This window comes from Falco rusticolus, chromosome 3, assembly GCF_015220075.1.
Source record: "Falco rusticolus isolate bFalRus1 chromosome 3, bFalRus1.pri, whole genome shotgun sequence".
Classification (NCBI taxonomy): Eukaryota; Metazoa; Chordata; class Aves; order Falconiformes; family Falconidae; genus Falco; species Falco rusticolus.
In genome coordinates this window covers 13,819,019-13,845,873 of record NC_051189.1, presented here as the reverse complement: position 1 = coordinate 13,845,873, position 26,855 = coordinate 13,819,019, and the positions used below count along the sequence as shown (strand labels likewise).

Below are 26,855 nucleotides of genomic sequence, written 5' to 3'. Positions count from 1 at the left end.
GAATCTCTTTTTCCTGAGTTACTTCATTGCTTGTCTGCTTATCTGTTGCTGAATTTAATAAAAAAACAATCCAACAAACAAACAAACCCCCAAAAACCAAACCTCCACCATATTTCTGGTTAGAACTTGAAGTCCTGCTTAATCACCAGCCAACAATATGCAGAATTATTGATTTAAGCCCATATTTTGCAGCTAAGCTACAGCCTACAGCTGTCTTTCGGAAAATTCTCCAAGTCAGGTTTAAAAATAACAAGTGGAAAATTGATAATTTCTTGTGCAAATTCTTCAAGCTAATATCTGCTTCCCCGTTAGACCTTATCTATAGCCTGAATTTATCTTGCATCATCTTCCAACTGTTGCTATATCATTATCTTTGCAATTAAAAAGCCCTCTGCTATAACACAAACTCCCCATCTTCATAGCCTGGAACAAGCATTGATGGAGCACTCAGATTAGTGCTTATAAATACATCATCTGCTTCAAGTTGCTTGGAAATTATGTCAAGGTAGAATAAGTGAAAACAAACACCGCCACTGAAGATGAGCACTGACACATTTCCATCTGCCCAAAATCTCTTTTCTTCACTCATCCTAATAATCTTTTCTTTAGAGTTACTGTTTCCAGAAAACTATGAGATACTACTCTATAATACAAAAGCTTTCCTATGATCTCCAGCAAAGTGTTGCTTTGGAGGTGATTATGTCCTGCTTTGGTCTTTGGGAGCAACGTTGTCCTCTCATCCCATTTGCTGGGGAATGCAGTGATTCAGGCAGCAAGACACAGCGTTCAGTCCTGCCTATATGCTCACTCACTAGAGAAAATCTTCTGACCACGAGCTCCCATCCTTTATTTTTCTTGCTTATCAACACTGGCAGAAAACCGAGCTGCAAACCAGGACCTCTTATTGTCTTCTTGACTCTGGGAGCAACAGTTGCAAGTGTGATTCAGGCTGTGTACAAAGTGGCATGCAGATCAGGGGTTAACTTGTATGTGGTGCTCCTAAACCTCTTCCTCCTTCCACTGAGACCAGGAAAGTGGATAACCAGGAAAGTGGATAAACTCAAGGGACAGGTATTAGCTCAGATTGTACCCTTTCTGGGAAGAGAGAGATGGGTGTACACCTTCACTTCATATTCCCTCTTTCTGGAGAGAACAGCTGAGTCACTGCAAGAAAGCGGTTACCTACACAGGTCATCAATAAATAACTCTCTAACACCACCATCACCCCTGGAGCAAAGAGTGATCAGGAGCAGTGACTCAGAAGTATCTGAATCTCAGAGTCTGAGAAGACTCAGAAGGTCTGAATCACAACTCTAAGAGCTTCTCCTACAGTGATGCTGTTTGCATAAGGACTCTTAACTTCGGGCTGCGCTCAAAGTCCAGCAGGATTACCTTACCACCAGATGCCGGGTTCAATATCAGGGAGCTGTGCAACCTAAAAAAGATACTAATGATGGTGAAACACAAGGTGATTCAGAGACAATTCCTGCATCAAAACTACCTCGCACATTACAGACAATGTAATTCCTATTGAGTCCCTACTCTGAGGGAATTAGAGGCACAATTTTAGTCCTGACATAGGTGAAGTCAATGTCAAAGTCCGGTCAGTTAAAAAAAAGGTATAAAAAAGACCAAAAAGTAAATACAGCTATGTCTGGGTAAGAGACAAATTGTTATGTCAGCTCCATCAAACTGCTATCAGCACTTAGGCCAACTGAGTAAGTTAGACTGAATTCTACTGCTGTAGTTATGTAAAGTATGAAAGGCTGAGGGGTCACACACAGAGCACAGCTCGATGATCCAGTGATTGGTGCTGTACTTCCGTAGTGAGGTGATGAATGCCACCAAAGAAGATGGGATTGTGTGAGGAAGGGACAGGGAGAAAGAGATGGGAAAGTCAGAAGGAGGTGTAGAGTAGGGATAAATTCCTGGAGACTGAATGACTCTTCTGAACAATGAAAACTTGGTGGAAACGTCGAATTACAACATCAGTAAAAAAAGAAAAGAGAAGCCTTTGGGAAAGGTTTCCTATTTTCAGTGAACTCTACTCATTACACTAAAGATTACCTCTAGTATTTCCCAGTGTCAGTACACCAAACCTAAACAACATCGGTGCTAGTTAGCCCAGCGGCAAGCAACTTTGTGGTTAATACAAGCCTTGTTTCCTCCAGAGTGGGCTGACCTGCCAGCATCCCTGTCCAGATGTTACGTCTCACTTCTGTCCATGCATATTCAGGATTGAATGAAAAGGAGAGGGAAGACTTTCCATGACTCTGGGCCTAGAAGTGTGCTCATTATGAGAAATGCATAAAACAACATATTCTGGGAGGTGCAGAGGTGCGACCAAATTTATCACTCCTCATAATATAAAGTATTTCAGATCTTGGAGATGCATGAAACTTAACTGGGTATAGTCCTGAGCAACCTGATTTGACTTTTAAGTCAGCCCTGCTCTGCAGATTGGACTGGAGACCTCTAAAACCTTCCAAACTAAACCGCTTTATGGTTGTAGTTGTCAACTCGTTCCTACAGCTCCAACATCAGACACGACCTACACCAAGAAATGGGCAGAAAGATGGTGCTTTGCTTGCTTAACTTCCCCAGCTTATCTGCACTGTATTTGTTAAATAAATAACTGTGCTGATGAGGGAGGAAAAATCCTCTCTCCACTCTGGGGAGCAGAGAGGGAAGGAAAGACTCCACGCTTAATAAGCCAGCTCCTAATGTGAAGGAAACAAGCTGCGAACACCATGGTGTGAGTACTGGCAGCTCTGGGACAGGTTGGTGCTCACTTGCTATCTTGCCAGGGGATCTCCATCTCTCCTATTTACCCCATTCCTCAAGTGTCTTACCTTACTAGGAGGGCAAGTTTGCTGTTGCAGGGAATTACCTCACCAGTGGTGAGAACCTTGACCTTGGCCTCTGGTGCTAGCAGAATATCAGCATAAAATGAAAAGATTTTGTAGTGGGTCCAGAACAAGCTTGTGGTGCAGCAGCCAAATCTAATTGTTCTGAGTTTAATAGATTTACTCTACATTTGCACTGACATGACTAAAAGAGGTTGCTGGCTCAGGATTTCTGCAAAAACAAGCAAAACACAAACTAGCAGCTGTTAAAGGAATACACCACCACCCAAAAATACTTCCTTGTGTCAGGGCATTTTCATGCATTCAGATTTTGTCCAGTTCTCTGATGATTTCAGTATTAGGTTCAATTACGCTAGTTTACTGATTCAGCTCGTGAATGAAAGTGAGTACGCCCTCTAAAATACTGAATGGTTCCTACCATAGATATCTATGAAGTCTCCAGCTTTACAGGGAAAACTATAGCACATAAAAAAGAGTGTAAGCCTACGAACAACCCTCACAATCAGCCTCATTCATTCCAGGCTGTTCAAACTGACCTTCTACATTTGTTACAGGCTTCAAAAGGACAATGTCCAAGCCACCCAGAAAGTGTCTTCTGGTCCCTAAAAGACACCTTCTAGAACACAGTGTTGTCTGTTCATTGATTTGGGGAGCTAATTTTGAGTGATGGAGATAAGAGGAGCAATGCAAATGGACAGAATTTCAGGAATAGGAAGAAGCGGGACTGCTGCAGGCAAACTCCCACCACGGTAATTCCTGTGCCCAGGTAAATCCCAAATGGCCAGAAGATGATGGAGGGAAAACAGAGACAATCGCAGCCCTTGGATTTGAAGCTTGGTACAAGAGGTAAAGTCTGGGTTTGAGCATGACCTCAAGATCAACTGCAACTATGATTATAAATCAAGGGCAAATTCATGGGAGGGCTCAGGGAGATAGACCCCATAGCAAACCAGAGAACAAACAGAAAGTGGAAGAGAACAAAGGGAAAGTGGAAAGATAAACTCAAGACTCCCAACTAGAGAAATATCTTAAAGCTACTGAAATCGGCAGCATTAAGTAGGATGATGAAACTGAGGACATCAACTACATCATCAGATTTTTCTCTGGCATAATGTCAGGGATGACTACAGACCTGTGTGACCTGGAATAATAAGTAGCCACATACGCACAGCTATTGAGGGAAGGGAATTAGAATTTTATGTTGAGCCTAATATTAGTAAAAGCCAATATAATAGTAAAAGTCATATTCCTCGTGCCTTTAGAGGTAGGACTCATCTGTCAGAAAGTAGCTTTTACTGCAGACATTTACCAGAGATCATCACCTCAGCTCCTGCTATAGACAGTGGAGAATTGCTCAATGGAGCTGAAGCTGTGATTTATCTCCATGTAAAGCAGTCCCCTACATCTGGTTGGATGAATTGCACCATAAAATCTATTGACTGTATTGACTCGATCTCCGCTGACTACAAAGAGAACTTCAATACCTATTGCGCACACAGAACTGTACACGAACTTATCTAAATCTAGTTATCTTAACGTGGCTTTGAGTCCTGCCTTTCAGGTCAGGCAAAAAGGTTCCTATCTGCCAGGTGTTTCCACTGTAAATACCTAAATTCAAGTTAGTCACCTGAGGTCTCCTTTGTAGTCGGTGGAAAATTTCAGGCACTCGAGAGGTAATTAATTTCACCTATTTTAGAATCATCTTTAGGATGAGATTAATTGTGCTCCAGAAAGTTCTATTTCCTGTTTTTCTTCAGCAGCTATGAAAGGAGTCCAGACAGCTACCTCAGATAAAGTGTTAGATGGATGGATCCCATTGTGAATGTTGAGAGATTGCCTCTCAAGCCCTGAAGAAAAGGGGAAATACAGTTGTTCTAAGTAATTTAGCACTGGAGAGATTAATGTATTTGAGAATGCACCATGTGATAATGCCATATTCAGAGAGCAGAAACTGCCATGAACATGATCTGCCAGATCCCACCTCTGCACAGTGTCATTGCACCCAGGACCTGATGAGGTAATGGAGCAACACCTACAATAATGAATGAGACAAAATCAGGAGAAATGTCCAAATATCAGCAACAAGGCAACTAGCAATATCTTCTTCTGTGTTTTACACAAGATATAAGAAGTTTGGTAATGAAAGATCATTGGACTCTTCTTCCTGGATTAGTACCACAAAAAAATATTCTTTTGCTAATATGCCTAGATGTGAGGGTGAAGTATTTAAACTTCCATGGGAGTTTGATCAGCACAAGGAATGTTGAAACAGAAAAGGCAAAAGCCTTGGCAGAGTCCCATGAACAGGAAGAGGAAAGGGTATAGAAAACAAAACGTGTTATTGGACACACACATAGGGTGAAACCTATACTATTTCAGTGGGGTAGGATTTCTTGGGTCTTTATCTAAGTGAAGGGTCTTATCCCAAAGCAAAGTGGCTTTTTAAATAGACTCAGGAGGATATCCTCAAAGTTTCAAGATCTCACATGTAACAATTATCTCTGTTCTAGTAACTCAAAGATACTCTGTCCTGCTCTCTTTCCATGAGGCCAGCTGGCATGACCAGTGTCCATATCACCGACCTCACTTGCCTCTAAAGCAGGGAGCCACACACAGATGCCCACTGGGAGCGGTCCCAGGTCTGTCACCACACTTGCTGTACCCCCAGCCACTTAGTTGTCTCAGGCTAAAACCATGGCACGGGTCATCCGGCAATGTCGTATTGCCGGCCAGTGTGTATCACTGCTTGGGAACATCCCTGACACGGTTTTGCCAATCGGTCTAGACAAGGTTAATGACTTCTCTAGGCATGAAAAAAGCTGCTGCCATAGCTGCAGTGCAAGGCTGGTCCTGAGCCACGGCCCTGTGCATCTGATGCCACCGTGCAGTGTCTGAGGTCTGATCAGAGAGCCCCAGCCAGTTGTGTGCATTGAAATTCTTCCAGCATGTCTCACAAGAGCAGCAGTGTTAGCAAAGGTAGAAAAGCAAATTCCAGTTTGTGTAATTACCTTCCTAAATTAATTCCCCTGCAATTTCAATCAGCTGCTCTTGACATTCCCTCCTCAGGGTGTAATCCCTCCTCATAAACACTCTGAGTGGTGCATGGAGCGGCATGAAGGGAACAAAGATAAGCAGAGCTGATGCTGCACTGCTGAGAGCCTGGTGGGCAGCTCCCCACCGTGCGCTTGGGGGATTTCGCTATCAGACCCTCAACAGCTGTACTTGCTTCTACAACATCCCCACTGGAAACAGAAAATTTTAGACTCTCTATATTTACAGTCAGTGTGGAATGCCCTGTAAAGAGTCTTCTGGTTTAGGATTAACATCTCTGTCGTTCACCCAAAGTCAGGTGTTAGCCAGATCTAATGGCTCCTATAAAATATATAAGAACTAGGACTTGAATGGATCGGGGTAAAGCTTTCAGCATTGCTTTAGCTCTACTCTAGTGGTGGATGGCACTAGGAACATTGAATCATTTTGTTATACGAGATACACACTTGCCATGTCAAAAGCATGAAAAATCTGAGATGGGAAGATAACAATTAAAGGCAGATTACTGAACTAAACAGATAAACATAGCCCAACAATCAGGTCTGAATAAAAAAGAAATGAGGAAATATTTGCTGTTGTGACATAGGTGCACTGTCTAGTTCTAGTATTAATTCAGGTGACTGGGAGAAACTACATAAAATTAAAAACCAGCTTCAGAGCTATAAATAAAGCCATAAAAAATGATATTGTATTAACCAGGAAGGGGGGAAGTTGCTATTTAGTGAAATGCTGAATGGATTTTCTTAGTTCTGGTCTTACTAAGTGCTTCCTTAATGATCTATAAAAAGAATTAAATTGAATGTTAACAGAATTCCGAGGTACTAATCTGGAAGGTGATCAAAACACCAGCAAGGACAGAAGAAAGTAAAAATTAAAAGCATCTGAGTTTAAAAAACACCACTGGAGAGTCAACATGACAATCACAGACTAATACAGGTTGGCAATGGAATGCAAAACACATCCATGCAACTCTGACAACAGGGAGGACAAGCGAGATGCCAGTACCCATAAAATGAAATAAAGTCTGTAAAGTCTAAGGAAGCAAAAGACAAGAGCCAACCCAGAGAGGATTAGGATTGCTCCACTGCCACTGCCATACAATGAACTCGTAATGCTCCGCTACCATCTACCAGCAACCTAAAAAAAGTGAAGTAGAAAAGACTTTGGCAAGATAAATGCATGTAGGAGAAGGGAGTGAGAGCACATGCCACCTCAAGAGGCACCGGATGCTTATCATGCCAGGGTCTCAGCACCTCTCCACACTGAGATTTAGCAGTGTTGGAGATACATAACTCCAGCCTGGTTTTCAAAACCCACACAAATGAGCAAAAGGCAGTGCCTCTAAGGAGGGCAAGTTGTTATCCTGGTGACTGTAACCAGAGGTGGCTGTTAAGGTATGGAGGGGATGAAGGCCTGTGGAGGATCCTCCACAAGATCCACCACAGGCCTTGATCTATAGCTTAGGAGGATCTCACCTCCACCAGGCCCAAGCAGAGCAGCAAGCTGTTGTGCAGAGGAAGGTGATGATACCTAGTGATGCTTTCCACCAAATCTGTCACACTCTTCTGCTTGGGATGACCTCAGTGTCACCTTGGATAGGTTCCTCGTGACATCAGTGGGACCTTTCACTTGCTCCAAGTTAAACATGCTCTTAATCAGTTTGCTCACTTAAGGCTGAGGAAGGCAATTTACAGATTTCCAGCCTGAAAGTTCTCCCAGAGTGCTTTTTTCCAAAGTAGGTTACCATGAACCTAAATATCCCTGGGCATGTCCCTATTTCCACAGAAAATGCTGTTTCCCAGCTATCATCCTAAGACAGAAGGCAGCATATACTTAACAGCTTTTGTGGACCATATTCCTTGTAAAGCTATTAATATTTAAGTTAGCCCATTTAATACAGTATCTGCCAGAAGCAATAGCAGATGCAATGTCTCTGTGGCTCCATTCCTTCTGTAAAGTTCGACGCACAAGAAGGGAATATAGCATTATTAAATACAAGAAAGGAATATACCATTATTAAATACAAGAATAAACATTATCATTTATTTATACCATGCAGGGCCCAAACACCCAGCTGCCTGGCTGTGTCTAAGGTCACCAATCTATTATGTTTTTAAACAAGATATAAATGAACTTAACACTCCCTTGACTGATTTTGTTGGGAAAGTTTCTTACAGCTGTTAAATTAGACAGAAATTACTCAGGTTCAGACCTTGTCCTTGAATATGCATAACATCACCTGACCTTGCACATACATCTCACTGCTGGAAAGGATTTTTACAGACCAAGAGGCACAGAATTGTGCTTTACATACACGTGCAGGTTTTTTTGTTGGCTAAGCTATAAATAAAAAGGATTTAATCAAGTGATACAGGGAGCCCCAAAGAAAGAACAGAAAGATGCTGGGTGAGTAGCCTTTGGCGTGATGTTTGGGAGAAGTAGAAACTGCTGGGGCACCTTCATGTTCACTTGAACACACTCAAGCACACAGTACTTGGTAAATTACTGGCGTAATATGTATGCAAAGATTTTTTTAATCCCACTGTTAATATGCATAGTCTTTAGTTACTATTTTTTCCATTAAGTTTGTTTTGAATGTTCCTACATTCTGCACTAAAATGAGCAAAACAGGTGTGGAAAGTCTCTCACTGCTCGTTTTGAAAATGTTTCCCTAATCTCCATTAAAACTCAGGTCCAAAAAAAAGAAGTAAAACCCACGTGGCCTTGCTGCCTGGCAGCCAACCCAGAAGTGCCCAGACCCTGCTGTGCCCTGTGACGATCTGATGTTTGCTGTGAGGAGAAAAAGAGAGACACAAGAAGAAACTGAGACGGCTTTTATGAACCAAGTGGTACCTCCAACCAGACTCCCAGATGCTGGGCTGGAGATACTGTGACAAGTCTAGTCCTGGGCTTTACCACAGACAGTGCCTCCAGGACTGCCAGGGTACCACTGAGATGGTGCTGCTTTTCACTACCAGCTTTCTCAAAAGAGAAGAAAAAAATCTGCTGGCTGACAGAGGGGCTTTGCTGTACCTCCGCTCATCAAAATGATGAAATTTGGGACTGTTTTGTTTTATAGAAATTACACCAGGAGCTATGAGTTCTTTCTGAGGGGCTTATTCCTGGGCTGAGCTGACAGCACTGAAAGACCAGCTGCTATTTGCTGTTGCTGGTGGCTCCAATGCTCACCCGTACATTGCACTATCCCTCATAGATCTTGACGCCCACCCCTATAAGGCTGCATCACCTGGTGCGAGTGGCAGGTTGCACTTGCAGAGGCTGCTCAGGGACCTGCATCCCAAGGGGTCTTGGGGGACACTGAGGTGTACGCCTGTGCTACAGGCAGCTGTGCACCTGCAGCTCCCACAAACACATCAATCAAGCAGGCATGAGCAGCTCCACAGCTCAGCGAGTTAGCAGTGTAGCCATGGCAGTGCCAAGTGCACAGGCTGACCCACCCAACCTGTGGGTACCCACTCCGGGAGTGCGTCTTGCTATGGGCACCAAGGCCCTTGCAAGGAGATCTGAGGCTGTAGTGAAAACCCACCTATTCCCACCAAAAGGCCTGTAATTTCAGAGGTAGTTTACGTGCTTAAAGAAGCACTGGGCACATACGAGCTGCTGAAGTGACTCCAAAGCTATAGTTGGGGATCTTAAGCCACCCACATTATACAGGCTGTGGCTCCCCCAGGCTCTGCTGCCCCTTCTCATTCCTACCAGCAAACCCCAGCTTTCAGCAGCCAGTGACTACAGCCTGTGATGTTGGCTGCTCCCAGTGGCTGAGATACCATCACATCTCGCTAAACCACACGCAAACCCAGGACGGACTCCACAAGCCTCAGCGGAGATGGAATAGCAGAGGTGTGCGGTGAGGTCTCCAATGACTAAGACTTCATTATTTTTTACAAAGTATACTGCAGAATATTTATCCATGCATTACGCTGAATTAGCATAAATAATTAAAACAGACTTCGTATTGGCGAACACATAAGCAAAGGGCACTTGCTAATGGACCAGGCTTGCTCTGCTGCTCTGGGGACTCACTTAGAGACAAGTCCATGCCAAACAGGCCAAGGAAGGATTCATAATTGTCCTTCTTTTTACCCCGAACCTATTCCCATATCACCACAGATGGCTGACACAGGCTGGTGGATCAGCACATCTTACGTAGTATCTCCTTAAGGGTTAAGAGGAAAATAACGGAAAGTTCCAAGACCTCCAACCTATTCCCCAAGTTCTGCAACACTCTTTTCTGCAAACCACCCACCTACAATCAGTCATGCAAGAGGTGCTTGCTGGTGCTTCCCAGAAATATTGATGATTTGTTGAATCGCATGACTCTGCCTCCTCTTCTTATTCCAGGTATTAAGTGGTATTGAAAGAAGATTGCATGGCAAATAGGGAATGGTTTTCAATTGTTCCCCACGGTTCCCTCTCTCATCAGCAAGCATGCCGTGGTGATCTACACCAGCAGAGTGCAGTCAATATTACACACTGTCCCACAAAAGGAAACCTACTCCCAAGCCTTTTCCTGGTCTTCTTTTTCCATGAAACTAAAGGTTACAGCTGTCTCAGAGAATGGTATGAAAATAAGAGTATCTCCTAGCTACCTCTCCTTTAGCCTCTTTTTTCTTTAAGTCAGGTTGAAAATTTTCCACAGATTGCAAGTGCAGTCTGGATCTGTATTTTGTAATCTTTCTGGACTCTGCTCATTATCTACCAAAAAAAAAAATAAAATGCTTACAATTAAAAATGATCCGGTTCATTTGCTTCATTTATGGTTCTGTGCATAAACAAAGCATTTGGATGGCTTCTGGAGGTGAACAGGTCTCAAGTCGGTATCCCTGGCCAAAGTACACATCCCACCAGGAACAATCACAGGGGCTTCATACAATATATTGCGTTGCTCAACACAAAGGAAAATACAGTACATCACAGGAACAGCAGTCATACCTACAGGGAGACTAGTTCAGAAAGGAGCAGGGATAGATTGTAGCATGACCTGCAACCCCCAAGAGACGTTTCCAAATTAAAAACCACAAAGCTTAAACAAGATTGGGGTTTTTTTTAATGAAAATGTTCAACAGGAGTTTAGCTTTACAAAGGTGAAAATTTTCAGGGGAAAATCAATTTTCTTTTACCATCTATGCCATTAGATACTGCCATATTGCCAAGAAGTCTGTGAACTCTGGTGTCCTGAAAGATGGGAACCTCCTGGATGTTTAGTAAATCCCCTGTCTAGCAGAGCTGCCAGAGAATAAATGTTTTCAAGTGGTGAAGGAAACAAAATCAGCTTCTTTAGTACCAAATCACCTTTCTCTTTGCTATAAGGATAGGCTTGGACAAACTCACTTGTGCCCAGCGAGGAAGGAGGAAGAATCACAAAGAAATTATCTCATGTCACTTTCCGTAAATCACCGCCAGTGAAAGCTGAACACTAAAATTGCCACCAGGAATTTCTCCCTTTCTCCCCTGCATCTTTGTCCCTAGGGCATGGTAGGGCCTGACCACATTTATGCTTTCTCACTGAATTATTTCAATAGACTGACGCATTTCAGTAGCTCTAACCCCACCTAAAGTAAAGGGAGCGTCTACAGCAGGCACCGCATCAAACCTTATTTGTGTGCACATTATAACAGTGAGATACACAAAGGATCATGACCCCTTTGCAGCCATATGGGCATCACTGTACGATTTAATGAGATCCCATCTGTACCACCCTTTTAAAAGTTCTGGCATCCAAAGCTTTTGCAAAGAGCCTTGCAAAGCCCCTTCCTGCCCCCACACAACACCCTCGGCGTGTCCTGAAAGTTGCAACCCTCTTCCATCAGCAGCTTCCCACCTCTTAAATCCTGGGATATACACAGCACTGGAGCCCTTTGCATCATCTTTTCATTAAACACCTCCGAATGTTTGGATCTATAAGGAGCCCATCACATCCACCCATGCTGCAATCCCTTTTGGCCCTCAGTTGTTTATCCTCTGGTGTGGTTTGTTTTGGTTTTGTTTTAATATGAGAGGAACCTTCTTACTCTGAATTTTGGTTGCATAGTGTTTATTGAAAAGTTACTCAGAATATTGAGACAAAGTGTAGCATGTCATTAAGATAAATGGGACTTTTCTCAAAAATTAAAACAGCATTAAATTTGTAGATTTTATGGAAGGGCTGGCAATCTGTCACCTACCCAAGGAAAAGCATAAACTGTTCCAGTGTGAAAAGAAGCATGAGGGGCTGCTGGAATGGCACTACACAGTGTCATAGCAGCACCTCCAGCATGAGAGACTGTCCTTTTCAGAAGGAAAAAGGTTAAAAGACAGTTAATCTGAAAGAAAGAACAGACTGTGGATATCAATTTAGGTGCTGCTTTCCCACTGCACTGCTCCTGCTCTCGAGCAGGCCATCGTTCTCCAGTCACAGGAACCAGCTCTGTCAGGAAAATCTCAGCATGGTCTTCCATCACTTATGGCAGATTCCTTTTTGTAGGATTTGATCCTACAGCGAGGTAAGAACCCACAACTTCTCCTGAGTTCAGAAGGAGCCAAGACTGAACAGAAACACAGTGTGGCAGCCTTGGACTGCTGAGCCCCCTGGGTGTCCTGGGAAGGGGTGGGATGTCTGTGGTGGGCTGACAGACCAGGACTTGTGTATTTTACTTCCTTGAAGGATAAGGAAGTCCTAAAAGTGTTTTTCTCATTAATGTTGAGTTAATATTGAGTAACAAGACTTCTTGACTTCCATGCGAGCAGATCAGACTCACATCTCAGTTTTGCAGAACTGTGTAGTCCCCAAAGAGAAGTTGGCCACACAGAATGTCAGGTCCACTCCTAAGAAGCATCAAACCTTACAAACATATTCAATTTTTTTTCTCATTTTATGATCCATATTGCATGAGGATCCTCAGGTTAATCACACGTCTAGAGAGCTATCTAAAACAAATGTTGCAACCGGAAATTCTTATACCATTGCAAATGATCACGAATCTCTCAGCTCGCCTGAGCCTTTCTAGACTCATCCACTGTCCTATTGCTTATATCCAGACATGAGCCTGGGCATGGGTTTGACCCAGCTGCCACAGCTGCCCACAGAGAGATGCCAACTGCTCATAACACTCTGGCATGTGCTAAAGCCTCACTTATGCAGTGTGGGGGGGCTGACCACGGCAGGATGAATGGGGTGCCCCTCCATCCAGACACAGCTCTCCCCAACAAGAAGCAGCTTTATGCAATACTGAGCACGATCGAACAGCAAGCTCCAGACCAAAAAGCCTTCCCAACATAATACACCCCAAATGCTGACACTCCCTGCCCGCTAACAGTTTTCCTGTAGCAAAAAGGGGCGCAAGAACTGAAAAAGTGTCACAGCATCCAGTGTCCACATTTTCCACAGAAATTAAGCTGTAAAGCAGGAACCTAAGTCCCACTTTACGAAAACAAAAGAGGGGAGCAGCAACGAGTGAGGGGTACACAGCAGCACATCAGTAGTGAACGCTGCCTCTTACTCCTCGCCCAGGGCTAAAGCCCTGCAAACACCAGCAAGAAATTTGCCTGGAGGTAAAATCGCAGCCCTACACTCAAGTTGTTTATTTGTAAAGACCTCACCAAAGATCAAGACTTCCCAAGACCCAGCTCCAGGCTCACAGCCCGTGAAGCCTGGAGCACTTCATTTGTCTTTGGCAAATAAACCAATTTCAGAAATTACTGCTTAAATCCTCTACCACACAGGGCTCGGCACACATTACAGCATTAAAGAAAAACAGTAACACCGTGATCACTGATAATCCCGTCAGTTTTCAAACACATTCACAACACCGAAAACCACAGTTATTTGAATAGGACTCAGCCAATCCCGTTCTATGCAGCAAACAGATCTAATTTTTCTATCTTTCTTGTGAAAACTGAAAGGACCAGAATTTTCAGGCACGCAAAACAGTGGGGATTAACTTGACTTGTCACCTTTGGGCCGCAAAAGGAGTTTATTTCATCTCAGTTCCCTGGTGGTCAGTTTAACTTTCTGGCTGACAAGTGCTGCGGTGCCTGGGTTCCACGTGCTGCGGGGTGACGCTTATGGACCCCAAACCCGATGGTTTTCATTTGACGCTTTCAACTACTGAAAGCTCCCGTTCGCTCGGGGTTTGTAACAGCTGGTTCAACCCAACGCAACGCGGGAGGTTGAGCTGAAGCCAGCGGTGTTCCCCTGAAGCACTCGGAGCCCTAAAATTGCCCAGAGCTTGGTCTTTCTGGCATCCCTTTCCCAGGGTCTAAGGCACACAGGCTGGGGCATGCCGCCCCCAGGCAACGCGGGGGTACGCCCAGGAGAGAGCCCCGGCCCCAACAGCAGCTGCTCAGCTCGGAGAACCCGACGACAGGGGGGAAAAAAAAAAAAAAAAAAAAGTAAAACCGCTCAGCAGCACAGCCCGGAATGCGACCCGTGCCCCCCCACCCCCGCTGCTGGAGCGAGCCCCCCGCAGCGCCTTACGCCCAGAATGATAAAGCAAAACGGTGGCCTCGGGGGGGCACCCCGGGGGGGCAGCCCCCCGCCGCCCCGGGACGCGCCCCCGGGGGAGCCCCGCTCCGCGCTGCGCGGGGGCTGCGCGCCCGCGTACTCACACGAAGGCGTGATAGAGCAGCGCCCAGCCGCGGGGTCGTTCCAGGGCGTCGTAGATCAAAGTTTGGATGCGGCGGTACTTGGCGTGGTTCCGCTTCACCGGGCGGCTCAGGGGGGTCTTCGCCAGCAGCCCCAGCCCCGGCGGGCTCCGCTTGCCTCCCTCCTCCTTCCCGCCGCCCTCCAGCAGCAGCGTCCCGTCGCGGTCGGCGCCGGTGCCCAGGGCCAGCGAGCCCTGCTCGGGGTCGCCAACGCCGCCGGCTGCCGCTCGCCGCCCCGCCGCCGCCGCTGCCCCGCCGGCCGCGCTACCGCCCGCCGCACCGCGCCGCGCCTTCAGCCCCATGGTCGCCGGCGGGCCCCGGAGGCGAGCTGCGGATCGGCGGCGGCAGCCCCGGGAGCCCCAAGGCCATGATCCGCGCTCCCCGCCCCTCCCCCCCTGGATGGTTTCTTTATATGTTTATATATATATACACATGTATCTATGTGTGTGTGTATATATATATATATATGGAGGGAGGGAGGGGGGTGAAAAAAAAAGGTGGGATGGGGGGAGGCAGTCACATCCCCGTCAGGTCATCCTCGCCGGCGGGCACCTGGGCCGCCGCAACGGAGGGAAATCATCGCGGAGTTTATTTACCAGCCCGATGCCCGAGCCCCTTCCTCCCCCCCCCCTCCCCCCCCCCCGCCTCCTCTTCCTCCTCCTCCCAGCTCCTGCCTCCCCCCAAGCCCTCACGTTAGGGAGTGGCCCATTGTATGCAGCCAGCAAATAGCCGGGTGCCCGCCCCCCGCTCCCCCAGCCCCGGGTGTCTAGTCATCCACGCTGCGTGGGGCACCGGCGCCGGCCCTCCGCCACGGGGCTGCCCCCCGCCCGCGTCCCCGGTGGCCAGCCCCCAGCAGCCGCCGCTGGGGCCGCCGGCGCCGAGCGGGGAGATCCCGGCAGCCGACGGAAGGGGAGACCCCGCTCGACACCCGGGGATCCCCCTGCAGCATCACAGCCCCCCTCCCCCGCTGCGGCTGGAGGGGAGGGAGGGGAGGGGGAGGGCATCCCCGGCCCCCGGCGGGGGGTTGCTTTCACCGCCGGAGCAGGAAGGAGGGGAGGATGGGGATGAAGGATGCCGGGAGAGGCGGCGGGTGGGCGGCTGGAGGCGCTGCCTGCCGATGTGGTTCGCTTTCAGCCGAGCCCAGCCGAGCTGAACCGGCAGCCTCTGCCCGCGGAGGGGGAGTTGGGGGGCAGCACGCCCGGGCAGTCCCCAGCCCCGCCGGGGAGCAGCTTTTTGCACGGGTCCCTTGCGGGAGATGCTGCTTCTGCCCCAGCCCGCGCGGCCGGTCCCCCCCAGACCCGCCCCCCTCCGGTGGCTCCCCGAGGGAGCAGCGCCGGAGCCCAAGCCCAGCTGCAGCCCCGAGGGGGTCTGCCCTGACCCGCTGGACCTAAGACACCACCCACACACACACCTATGTCTCCGCTTTAGCGTGTGTCCATGCATCCCGGTGCAGCCCCGCACCTAAATCCCGAAGGGATGGGATTGACAGCCCTGTACCCTTTTCCTTTCCATTTCTTGGTTGCAGGGAAGAGACAGCTTTTGTGTGGCCTGCACCTTTGGTGTCCTGGGATTTCTGCCACCACACAATAGAAACATTCCCTCTCTCTAAGAGCTGCTCTTGAGTAAAAAACTGCCTGCAGGGCTGGGCATTCATGTAGCTACACCTTGGGGGGAGGGGGTGGGTGGGGGGTGGTCGTGGATAGGTACAAAGGGTCTAATCAAGCCTTTCTTTCTTGCCAGACACTAATAATAAAATAAAATTAAAAAAAAAAAAAAGACCAAGCCTTTCAGATTGCTGCTTGTTTTCATGAGAGGTCATCCTCCTCCAAATGGCCGAGTTTCCGTGGTGTCTCCTGATTGAGATGCCAAGACACCCAAGAGCCCTTCCAGACTCATAAGAGAAGCAGATTGGCCACCTACTCTAGCTGCTCCAGCTCCGTTCCCCAAGGGATTTATGATCTGAGCAGTCCTTCTCCTCTTTCACACACCAGGAAAAACACCGATGGAAAGGGAGCTCCTGGAGGCGATTTTTGGACCCACCACAGGGCTGCAGAGGCTGTACTGCTTAGACCAGACTACAGGGCACTATTGCAGATGTCCCAGGTCACTCAAAAATAACACTTTTGTCATTGCATTGCTGGGTGGAAAAGGGGCTGTTTCCCCTCTGATATTTGACCCTCTGAGGGTCCAAACTGAGCAGATCCTATGCTAAAGGAAAAAAAAAAAAAAACAAAACACCTCTGCTTTTAGCTCTGCAAGCTCCAGCATTAATATGTCTCAGTCACCATGCGGTTTTGAACCTTTGCAACCCCGAAAGATTTGTCCACAAGCAGATGTGAGCAGGCAGTGTTGTATCTCACCCACACAGCTATAGCGTCAGCAGCCAGTGTCAGGTTAGCTGAGATCTCCACGACATTATCAGCAAGTGGCTGGCCCGAGCGCAGCACCAGGAACGCACGCGTTCTGCTCCCTGCTCAGCTAACATCTATCAGCATCATTTGAATGTCATTTATAGCTGTATTCCCAAGGAGGGCTGTGGGAGGCTAGGAAGTTTTGATAACTAGGCCATTTATCTCTCTCCAGCTCCTGTTCTACCACACTACAATAGCAATGATACTTCCCAATACCACAGGGGAGCTATAGACATTAGCAAGGATGTATGGGGCATTGAGAATAGAGCACTTACTTCAGATAACACCCTATGCCTTAACCTCCATCCCAGCTTTACATAGGAAGAGGTGGAAGGAGAAGGGGAAAGGAAAGAAAATTTATAGCTAACCAATTCATCACAGTTTGAACCACAGCTGTAAATGTTCAAACCAAAATGGGGATGGTAAATACTTGGGGAAGGGGTGGGGGGGGCAGTAAATTATTTTCACTTGCAAAGGGCCATACCAATGTCGAATAGCAATAGGTGATTAATAGGCAGGCACACCAGCTGTCTTGGCTTTTATAGCCCTTACACCAGGGACACAATCCTTTCCGATATCAATTGCATGTTGGGTTTTTTCAGTTGTACCCTCCAAAAGGCAGGCGTTCGGGCCATTTTCAAGTCTCAAATCACCCCCTCATAAACCAGCTTTAAAGACTCAACAGGAAAGAGTTTCCATCTCCTCTCTAAATCTAAAATCTCATTGCTCAGTGTCAGGAATTCTCCTCCTCCATGTTCCATCTGGGGTAACAATTGCACAGATGTAGCCATACTGGCTGGGAAGCAATGTAATGCAAGAGACGTTAGCTAAAATCTTCTAAATTAGTGCAAAGACACCCAATAGTTTCAAGGGGACCTGAATCAGACTCACCGCTGCTTGGGACCCCAGTCCTGTTGCACACCCGCTGGCAGAGCTCCCACTCACATCAAGAGGAGTTTGGCCAGATGGAGCACTCCAGGCTATGATTTGGCTTGATGAGCAATTACGCCCCATTACTATTATTTATGATGTGTTGCTGGCAGCACCCAATGTGCACAGGTTTGATATCCACCTCCTTGGCTGACACCAGAGATCTCAGTAATCAAACACAAGTGCTTCTGCTGAGCTGGAGTTTGCAGCCAGGAGGCTGCAACAGGCTCTCTTGGAAGCATGCAGAGGGACTGGTGACAAGCATCTCCCAGCAGGTTGTGCTGGCCCTTCTCAAACAGAGAAGTGGTTCAGTTGGAGAGGTTATAGTCTAAAATCAGAGGAAACCAGGAAGGGATTACATCTGTTGGTCAAGGTAATATGGCTTTAGCTTGGCTTATTTATAGACCAGCTGGATTCTCATGAATGACAAAGCACAGGAGTGGTTGGTAAACCACACACAAACACACAGAGTGTGCTGTAGCAGAGCCACATGAACATTCAGCTGGAACATCTGGATCATGTTTACAAGAAGGAAAACTGCAAATGGAAAAACTCTGCAAAAGAGTTTTCAGGAGCAGAACGGACAAAGAGCTGCTCCTGAGCTTCAGTGACAGAAGAATAGAGATTTGGTCCTTGAAAAAGTGGTCAAGGACTATCTAAGAAACAGGAACAGAAGGCAACAATGTCTATAGCATGAGTGAAACTGTCCTTAAAATGTCAAGTCCCGCTTTGGTGGGACATGCTTTGAGAAAGGTGCTGAAAAGCAGATCCATAGGGATAATTTCCTGGCATGAAAGATTTGAACCTTGAGGACCTCTTGACCTAGGAGTCTTAAATATAAGAAGACCCAGTGCATGGAGAGTGAAGCCATATAACCATAGAAATAAGTGGGATATCAGTTTCACTGTAAGCACACAAGCGGTGTTGAATTTGATTGTTCTCTTTCTAATCTTCCGCTGTCTCCTCTGTCTTACCAAGCAAAATTTTCGCAGTGCTTCAGAGCTTCTCGTTTCTCATTTAGGGTGACAAGATGTAATCCCATTTTTAGCTGGTCTCTAACACCAACCTCCACGCAACCTTCAGTAGAAGCTCCATCAAGCACCCTCATGCTCTCTCCTCCAGAGCTCCAAAGGCATTGAGGAGGACTCCATCCACACACAAACCTATCTCATGATCCCTTTCAATCATTTTGTTTAAACTCACTGCTGGGATGCCCACAAAATCTACCAGTGTGCCTGTGCACAGTCTGGAAGCACCTACTGATGAATGTCAAATAAGACAGTGCAAGTACAGAGTGCAGCACTGATATCCCAGCTAATCCAGGCAGTAGGAGCAGCGTAGCCATAAAAAAGAACTGAAGCCCCGCGGAGGCTGATTTAGGGAATTGCTATCCCAGACACAGCACTACGCTGCCACAGCTATGTTGTTCAAACACCCAACCTACCTTGTGTACCGTGACTTCAGTGTTCAGCAGCAGAGAGATGCTCAAACATTTCCTCTCTCCTCTTTGAACATCCATGTCCTCCTTCTTCCTTATAGTTATATGTCAAGCTCTTCCTTTTTTTTTTTTTTTGTTTTTTAGGGCTTGTTTCTTAGGGCTTAATATTGAGGGGATCTAAGCGGCAGCTGCTGCTCCTGCCTGCTAAACAAACACAAAATGAAGCCTAAGAGTCAATCAGTACAACAACCTAGTCAAACATGAAACACTCAGATTTAGTCTTAAGTCAGAGTTGCAGGTTTGATCTTTATTTTTAAAAGCTGTGGCCTAATTTAACTTGAAGTTACGGTCTGTGATCTGCAGATGGTCAAAGTGATCAGATTGTCACCTTCTGGCTTCCAGATCTTTGAATGAACTGCAGGAAAGCAGGCCAGGCAGAAGGGCACACAAGAGTCTTGCTGGCGAGACTGAAAGCAGTGTCTGCTCCTTAAATCTGCTAATGGAAGAGGGGAGATTCCCACAAAGTCTCAAAGCTGTGCAGAAAAATAAAAGATAGAAAAATAAAAGACAGCCAGGTCTGCCTTCCCTAGACTGCAGATGAGCCTGATGAAAAGTAGCTGCTGCCTCAAGCTGTTTTCCTTTTCTCTGCAGTGACAAGGTGCAGTTGGAAACCAGAACCTATATTAGCTCCTGTTCAGGGTCAGAATAACTGTGGGTCTGGCACTGCTGGTCCCAAAATGGGCAAAATTCATTTTAAAAACCCCAATATAAAACACCATCTGTAAAATGCCTTCATAGAAACAGCACTCGCTTGTGGGAAAGACTTACCAGGATGGGTCCCCTGGTCTGAGGGCTGGCAGGTCAAATGTTCTCTGGCTTGCCACTGCAGCAGTTTTGACCCAGCAGACAACATCACTGCCTGCCAGAGGTGGAAATCGGTCCACAGAAATTACCCACACCACCTCTGCTCTCCCTAAGCATCAGGTCCCCCTCAGTGATCCTCTGAGCACAAAGGTGGCTGTCTGTGGCATCCCTAGAAATGGGAGACCAACTGCCAGCTGCCGTTGGCCTCGCTGCCTACTAGCTTCATGGAAAACATAAAGAGGAAAATAAATCTCCACCACTACAAATTACTGTATGGACAAAAGAAAATCAATGCACTGCAACTTCACACCGTCTCAGTGCCATTAAAAGATTGTTGCAAACCCATCAAAAGACCGTCCATAATTCACTCACGCTCACCTTACGGAATCCATGGCAGAGTGCAAAAAGCACGTGTGCATCCATAATCTAGCCTCATCATTTTGCACAGTCCTTGTCTTTGAGACAGGAGGAAGGATTTCAGCCAACAAGGTTCATGCATTGTATCAGCAGCTCCAAAGCTTGGACTTGTAGATCTGCCGAGCAGTGACCATGCTAGTCCTTGACTTTCTTGAAAAAATACTCATCCTAAGCTTTTTTTATTCCTCAACCGGCTAAGCAGAGCATGGTTAACCTTTTCGGGTTGTTGGATCTGCCTTACCACGATTCCTTTTCAGGTGTGCCCCTTTAACACACAAGGCAGGGCAGCACTGTAATGTTAAAAGTCAAAGGGCTGGCTGAAAAAATAACAGGTAAGGAAAGCAAGCAAGTAAAGATGGGTCTTCATGGGTCTTTAGCTTTCTCTCAGCCAGTTTTACTTCTGAGCCACTTGGAATTTCTCACTTCCCCTCCTGACTGCAAGTGAAGGAAAGTGAGGCGAGAGTCTCACTTCCAGGTGTTGGGACATCACCGGATCAACCCCAAATCCTGACATTTGAACTCTCGTCACTACAGCTGGCAGCTCTGAGGAATACGGAGTGGAACCATTACTGACTGAAGTGATTTTTCCATTTCTTTTCAGGTTATTTTTAAGCTTCCAAGCTGTGCCTAACACAATATAGCGTCTCCCTGTTCAAGTGAGTCTATCAACTGGATATTTTTCCTTAACATCAGAACAATAAATTGAAATGTCTGAAGAAGAAATCTGATTGCGCTATGGATTCCACAACAAATGAGGGCACTGTAGAGTTACTAGTAGGTGCAGCCAGTGAGTGCTTTTACAAAGGGCTCCCACCAAATTGCCTCTGTGCGCCCACAGCTGAAGAAGTTGCATTTGCAATGATTGTATTTCGCAGGGAGATTACCCACTGGTTTCTCTTATGCTGTCTGCTTTTAAACAAGGAAGCAGCCTAGCTTAGCAAACCAGTATCTGTTTTAGTACTTTCTGGAAATATTTATCCAATGCTTCTAATTTTATGCAGAATAGGAATAACCTCATGGCACGATTTGAAGTAGAAAAGAGGGGGGATGGCTAAAAATGAGAGAAAGCTTTGAATATTAATTTATAACTGCCATAAACTGATCCATAGCAAATTCCTCAGTCAAGTCCCATCTAGTGGAGCAAGACAAGAGGCCTTTGCTTTGAGTGTCTTGGGTGCCAGAGTTGTGTTTCTCCATGACATGGGCTCCATCACTGTTGGTAAAATATGAGAATGGTTGAATACTGGTACGACTTCACCACTGGTGCTGGGTAGAACCATAACTGGTTGTACAAAGCATCACACAAACTGAAATAGTGATGTTGGCTGTTAATCCATCATGGGACAGTCTGCTTTACAACACTTGGTAGTCCTGTTCCAGTAGAGTCCTGGTAACTTCAGTTGGAGCTCTGAAAGATAGGAAGTAGTCTTCAGATATTCACAGAATCACTTGATTTTATTTGATCTGTAATCAAGGAATTTAACCCAGACCTGCAATATGATTCACAGCTATCAGTCCTTCATGTGGCACCCAACTCTGGTTTGCGAAGCTACCCCATCTATTTCACACTCAGCCCTTGAGAGGAGAACATCCTTTGAAAGAGCCTGTGGCCTGGCAATGATCCTATGGGCAGAGTTTCTGTCCACTGCCTTTGGTAGCAGCAAGATTTCACTTCATCCATCCAAGGATGCTACTTATCACCTTCCCCAAGCACAGGAAGAAATTACTGTGTGTTAGGACAGCTTCTGTCTTCGCAAATATAAACATGAAAATCTATTTCCAGCCTCCCTTTCCTTGCCCAGTTGTCTCTAAGATGACACAAAACCCATTGCCAGCTTCCCTCTCTCATCAGAAGCAGTCTCTTTCTGAACACTGTGCATCTGAAGGACCAGGAAAAGCCTTCAAGTTCACACCAAACACATATCCCAGTTTTTAAATGGCTCCTCTGAAGGCAGACATTTTTCTGCACAGGCAGACACAGCTCTCGAGCCCATGCAGTCTCTTCATACTGAAAACAACCATGAGCTGCACGGTGCCAGGAGCTCACAAATCTTTTTCTACTTGGTTTGTAGCTGAACAGACTCTGCTTAATACATACGTTCCCTTTGAATGATGCTCCTAAATCTATGGCTCTGTTCTCAAATATTGCCTTTCTGTTTCATAATTTGTGTCTTCTGTGTGCTAGTTTTCAGTAGAAGAAAATTATTAGCTTTGATTTTAGAAAACTGTGCTTTATTGCACAAAGATAAATGTTGATCAAGCTTCAGAGAACCAGTCAGCTTCAGGCAGGCAAGAAACCATGGTGTCACTATACCCTTGTGGCATCTCCCAGGTATAGCATAATTCTTATAGCTTAGCGAGCGAGGGATGCACTGGGAATCTGCCAAATTGAATATTTATTCCACTTGCCCAGACAGCAAATGTCCACACCTCCTACCTTGAATGATGTGGGACCATGCACTGTCAGAACATCTTGTTGCTACTTTAACATTGTTGTCTTTGCTATTCTTAAAAAGGGCTGGTTAGGAAGTAGCCAAAAGAACAAGGTCACAAGGCTCTGCTTTGGAGCAACCCTCTGCCTACCCATCAAGTCGCACTTGCTAGAACATTGAAAATGTGGGTCTGGGTGAGTCCAAAATACCTGTCCAGTGACAATATGGATGTGGTCCTTAAATCATATTATTGCTTGGCCTGATTTCGTGATGGAGGAACTGAAGAAACTGTGATCAGAGGCAGTGTGTCTAGAAGACACAGCAGGAAGGAATAAAATTTTCTCTGTTCACGAGAGTTGATTTGGCAACTAATACATAGGTGTAGCACTTTAAGGATCTTGCCTTCTCTTCCTACTATTACTTATTCCTTGTGCAACTGTGATCAATATTACCCTGTGTCCCATTCAGGGAGCAGTTGTTTCTCTCGGTTCCCTGGGACTTGGTCCTGTGCTTCTTTTTCTTCCAAGGCCAGGGCACAGAGTTCACTGGAGCATTTGGGCTTTAGTGTTTTGAGCCTACAACGCCTGGCGCTATGCAGGGCCTGGCATGGTGGATGGGATCCCTCAGCGCTGCAAGAACAGAAGTGCTACATTATTAATAAGCAGGGGAACAAGGAGGTATATAGCAGTGCAGTTCTTAAGTATGTGGATTGAGGTATAAACAGTGAAAGCACATCTGTTAGTCTCATCTCCACCAGATGGTTCCTTTCAGCGCCTGAAGTTATTGTCATTTATTTCATCGGTAATTTAGTTCAGGGCTTGCTGAGGAGTGGACACATCCCAGATAAGAGAACAGTGGTCTGACACCTGAAATCTTTGCTAGGAAAATACACCCGTGGAAATTCTTTAGCAATAAGTTAAAGACTCTCTCAGAGTATGAATGGTAGGAAGTGATTTAAAAAGGGAAACCTAATTTTTTATCAATATGTGATAAGCTCTTTCTTGTTACTATTCTTTCTTGGAAACAAGTTTTGGGAGAGAAGGCAGATCATTTTTTTTCACTAAAACCAATTTGAAACCTGATTCTTTTTTGGTTTAACAAAACAAAACCAACAAAATGGAAATTTGGTGAGAAGTCGTTAAAAGGCTGAGGAAACAATAATTCAAAGTTTCGATGTCTGAGCAGCTCCTCACGCTCAGAGCTTCAGGGAGATTTAAACCAGGGCACTTCTTTCTCCTTGGGGTGGACATGGAGGACATGCATGGCTGGCCAGGGCAGCATCACTGAGTGGCAGGCACTGAACAGGTTGTTCCCAGTCAGTCAAATGTCTGCTGATCTGTGGACCCTGTAAACTGGGAAGATTTGATGAATGTTTAAGTGAAGTTCAGTAAGCAAGGCCGCATAACTCTGTGTCTGTCTGAATCTTCAGACAGCCCAAAATTGCACTCAGTGTTGCAGAGTTTCACCTTTTAAAGAGAATGTCATAACCTTCTGGGCTTCCAAGCTGAACATCAGTTTTATTCTCTGGCATTCTGATGAAAAATGAAATCTTTCTTCCTTGCATGCTTGTCTGTTCATCTGGCTGTCCCATCTCATTTTCATAGCAGCAGATCCTTGGGCTTTGACTGTGGCTGGAGATTGTTTTGTAGGATGCTGAAGCCAAACTGAAGAGCACTTGAACTTAATTCCAGCTTGATCCTCTGCATTAGGCAGAAGATAATTTGTGATACCCAGATTCATTACAAACTCTGATGCTGAAGTTTTTGGTAGATATTCTAGCAAGGTGTAAGAACAAAAACATTGTGAGGTGAATGGATTCAGCCTCTTGAGTTCATGATGGGGCTTCGAGCTGAGCTGAGGAGAAACTTTTGGGGGGGTCATAACTGTAAATGTAAACAGGAAAACGATGATAAGGATGAAATTGAGTGGAGGGGTTTTTACCTATTTTGCATAAGCTTAGATAGAGTAAAAAAAAATCTTCATGTTAAGATTTGTTTGTAGTGTGTGTTTTAACATCTCAAAGTTCTATTCTAGAGAATCAAACCAGTAGTAACAAAATTGAAAATTTAGCCAAAGCCAAAATGGGGCATTTTGAACTAATAAAACCAGATTCCTCCCTCTGTGCTTTCCAAGCCTTGAGATTGCTTGCAGTACTGTTGAAGTTGCATGAGTTCTTTAATGGAGTTGAATTTGCATGATTTTTTAAATAGTATTTCTCTGCATTCAGCAACATGGCAGCAGCCAGAACTCAGATTTTGTTCCTTTCCAGTGAGGCATCTTTTTCTCCCTATGTTTGTAATGTAATTCATCAGTGCAGTTTTACCATTTTAACAGTCTCAGATACTCATAATCCCACCCACCAAGGCCTGATGATGACTGAGGAGCATTGCTTGAGCAGCTGGAGTTCAGGGTGCCATGGTTTCCTCTCTGGTGCCCAAGCAAGCTGCCTACAGAAAAATCCTGCCTACAGAAAAATTACTTTTGTCTCTGCTGTAGCCATAGCTTTTGGCTATCTAAGATGGTCATTGCCCTATTAAGGCAAAAATGCATCCTTTTTTGGTTGCAAAACATGCAAGACAAGTTAAGAGCCTGGGGGATCCAATGGTCTCTCTTTTCTGCCATGGGGATTTACCATTCCAGATGTGTGATCCCAGTGAAGAGATTTCCCTGGAGCAGGGGTCAGGCACTTTTCTGTAGTTTCAGAAGAGCACTGCAAACCCACTTTTCCAATTTAATAGCAGAGAGGAAAGGGCTAAAAAACAGGTTTCGTCCATTTGGGGGAATATGCTTTCAGGCTGCTTTGGAAAAGACCACTTTCTCTTAATGCCACAAGGCGAGGTCTTGGGAGTTACAGTCCCTTGCAGGGCAGAGGCTTTGGACAGTGCAAGGACCAGAGCTCATCCCAAGACTTTGCTATGGCTTGCAGAGGAGCATGCTGCAGCCCCCATTTTGGCAGACTTGCAGCCTATGTTTGAATCCCACAAACTTAAGAGATGTAAATGTGTTAAAATATCTTCCCGGGCATTTTCTTCTTCCTTTGAGTCCTGGTGGCACTTGTGAATGTAGCAGTTCAGCGCAGAGGCCAGTTAGTGAACAAAAGCAGATTTACTACAGGAAAAAGTTAGAGCTGCAAACAGGGATCCATTTTGCCAGATCACTATCTACTTTCAGGCCAAATTACAGCTGATCTGCTGATACCTTGGCCAAATCAATCTGCCCTTAAAAGAATAATCTATCAAAGAGCATCTAAATATACCCAGCCTTGGAGAAAGAGCTCCCAGCAATTCATCAAGGAGGTGACAGAGCAGTTTAAAGGTATTCTCAGTGCAGCTCCTTCACCTGTAGCTGACCTTTCTGCTTGAAAAGAGACTAATTCTTTCAGACTGTCAAGACCTCAGTCTTTGGAGGCATCACTGTTCCCTGAAAGGGAAAGTGCCTGCACCACAAGATATTTTTGTTCTCACCAGGAAGCTGCGAGAACATTAATTTAAATGCATTAGTGAGACGTTATATATCTGTGCGTGCTGGAGAGAAGCCTGTGCTCCCCCTCACCACCTCAGCTGCCCTCTGGCATTTCCATCTGCAGCAGAGCTGTCCTGGACCAGAAGCGTGACTTGCAGCTACTGGAGACTGAAAGATGGAAGGGAAGGAGAGCTGGGAGGCTGAATCTGGAATTCCCAGGTCTCACTCCAGCAGCCCACAGCAGGGGACATGTTGCTTGGCCTGCAGGTGCCAACAGTTGCCCTTAAATCACCTAGGCGCAAGCTGTGTCAACCACCAGAAGTTCTGCACTAGCAGAACT

The 26,855-nt window shown here is 45.9% G+C and overlaps 1 protein-coding gene across 1 annotated transcript in view; it reads right to left on the bottom strand.

The window, feature by feature from the left end:
* KCNQ3 (potassium voltage-gated channel subfamily Q member 3) overlaps positions 1–14,909 on the bottom strand; it is a 203,528-nt gene extending 188,619 nt beyond the window's left edge. Inside the window, 1 exon segment of the mRNA XM_037382034.1 lies at positions 14,526–14,909. Within this exon segment, the coding sequence (XP_037237931.1) occupies positions 14,526–14,863 (338 nt within the window). The 5' untranslated portion in view covers positions 14,864–14,909.
* Positions 14,910–26,855: the final 11,946 nt, after the last annotated feature.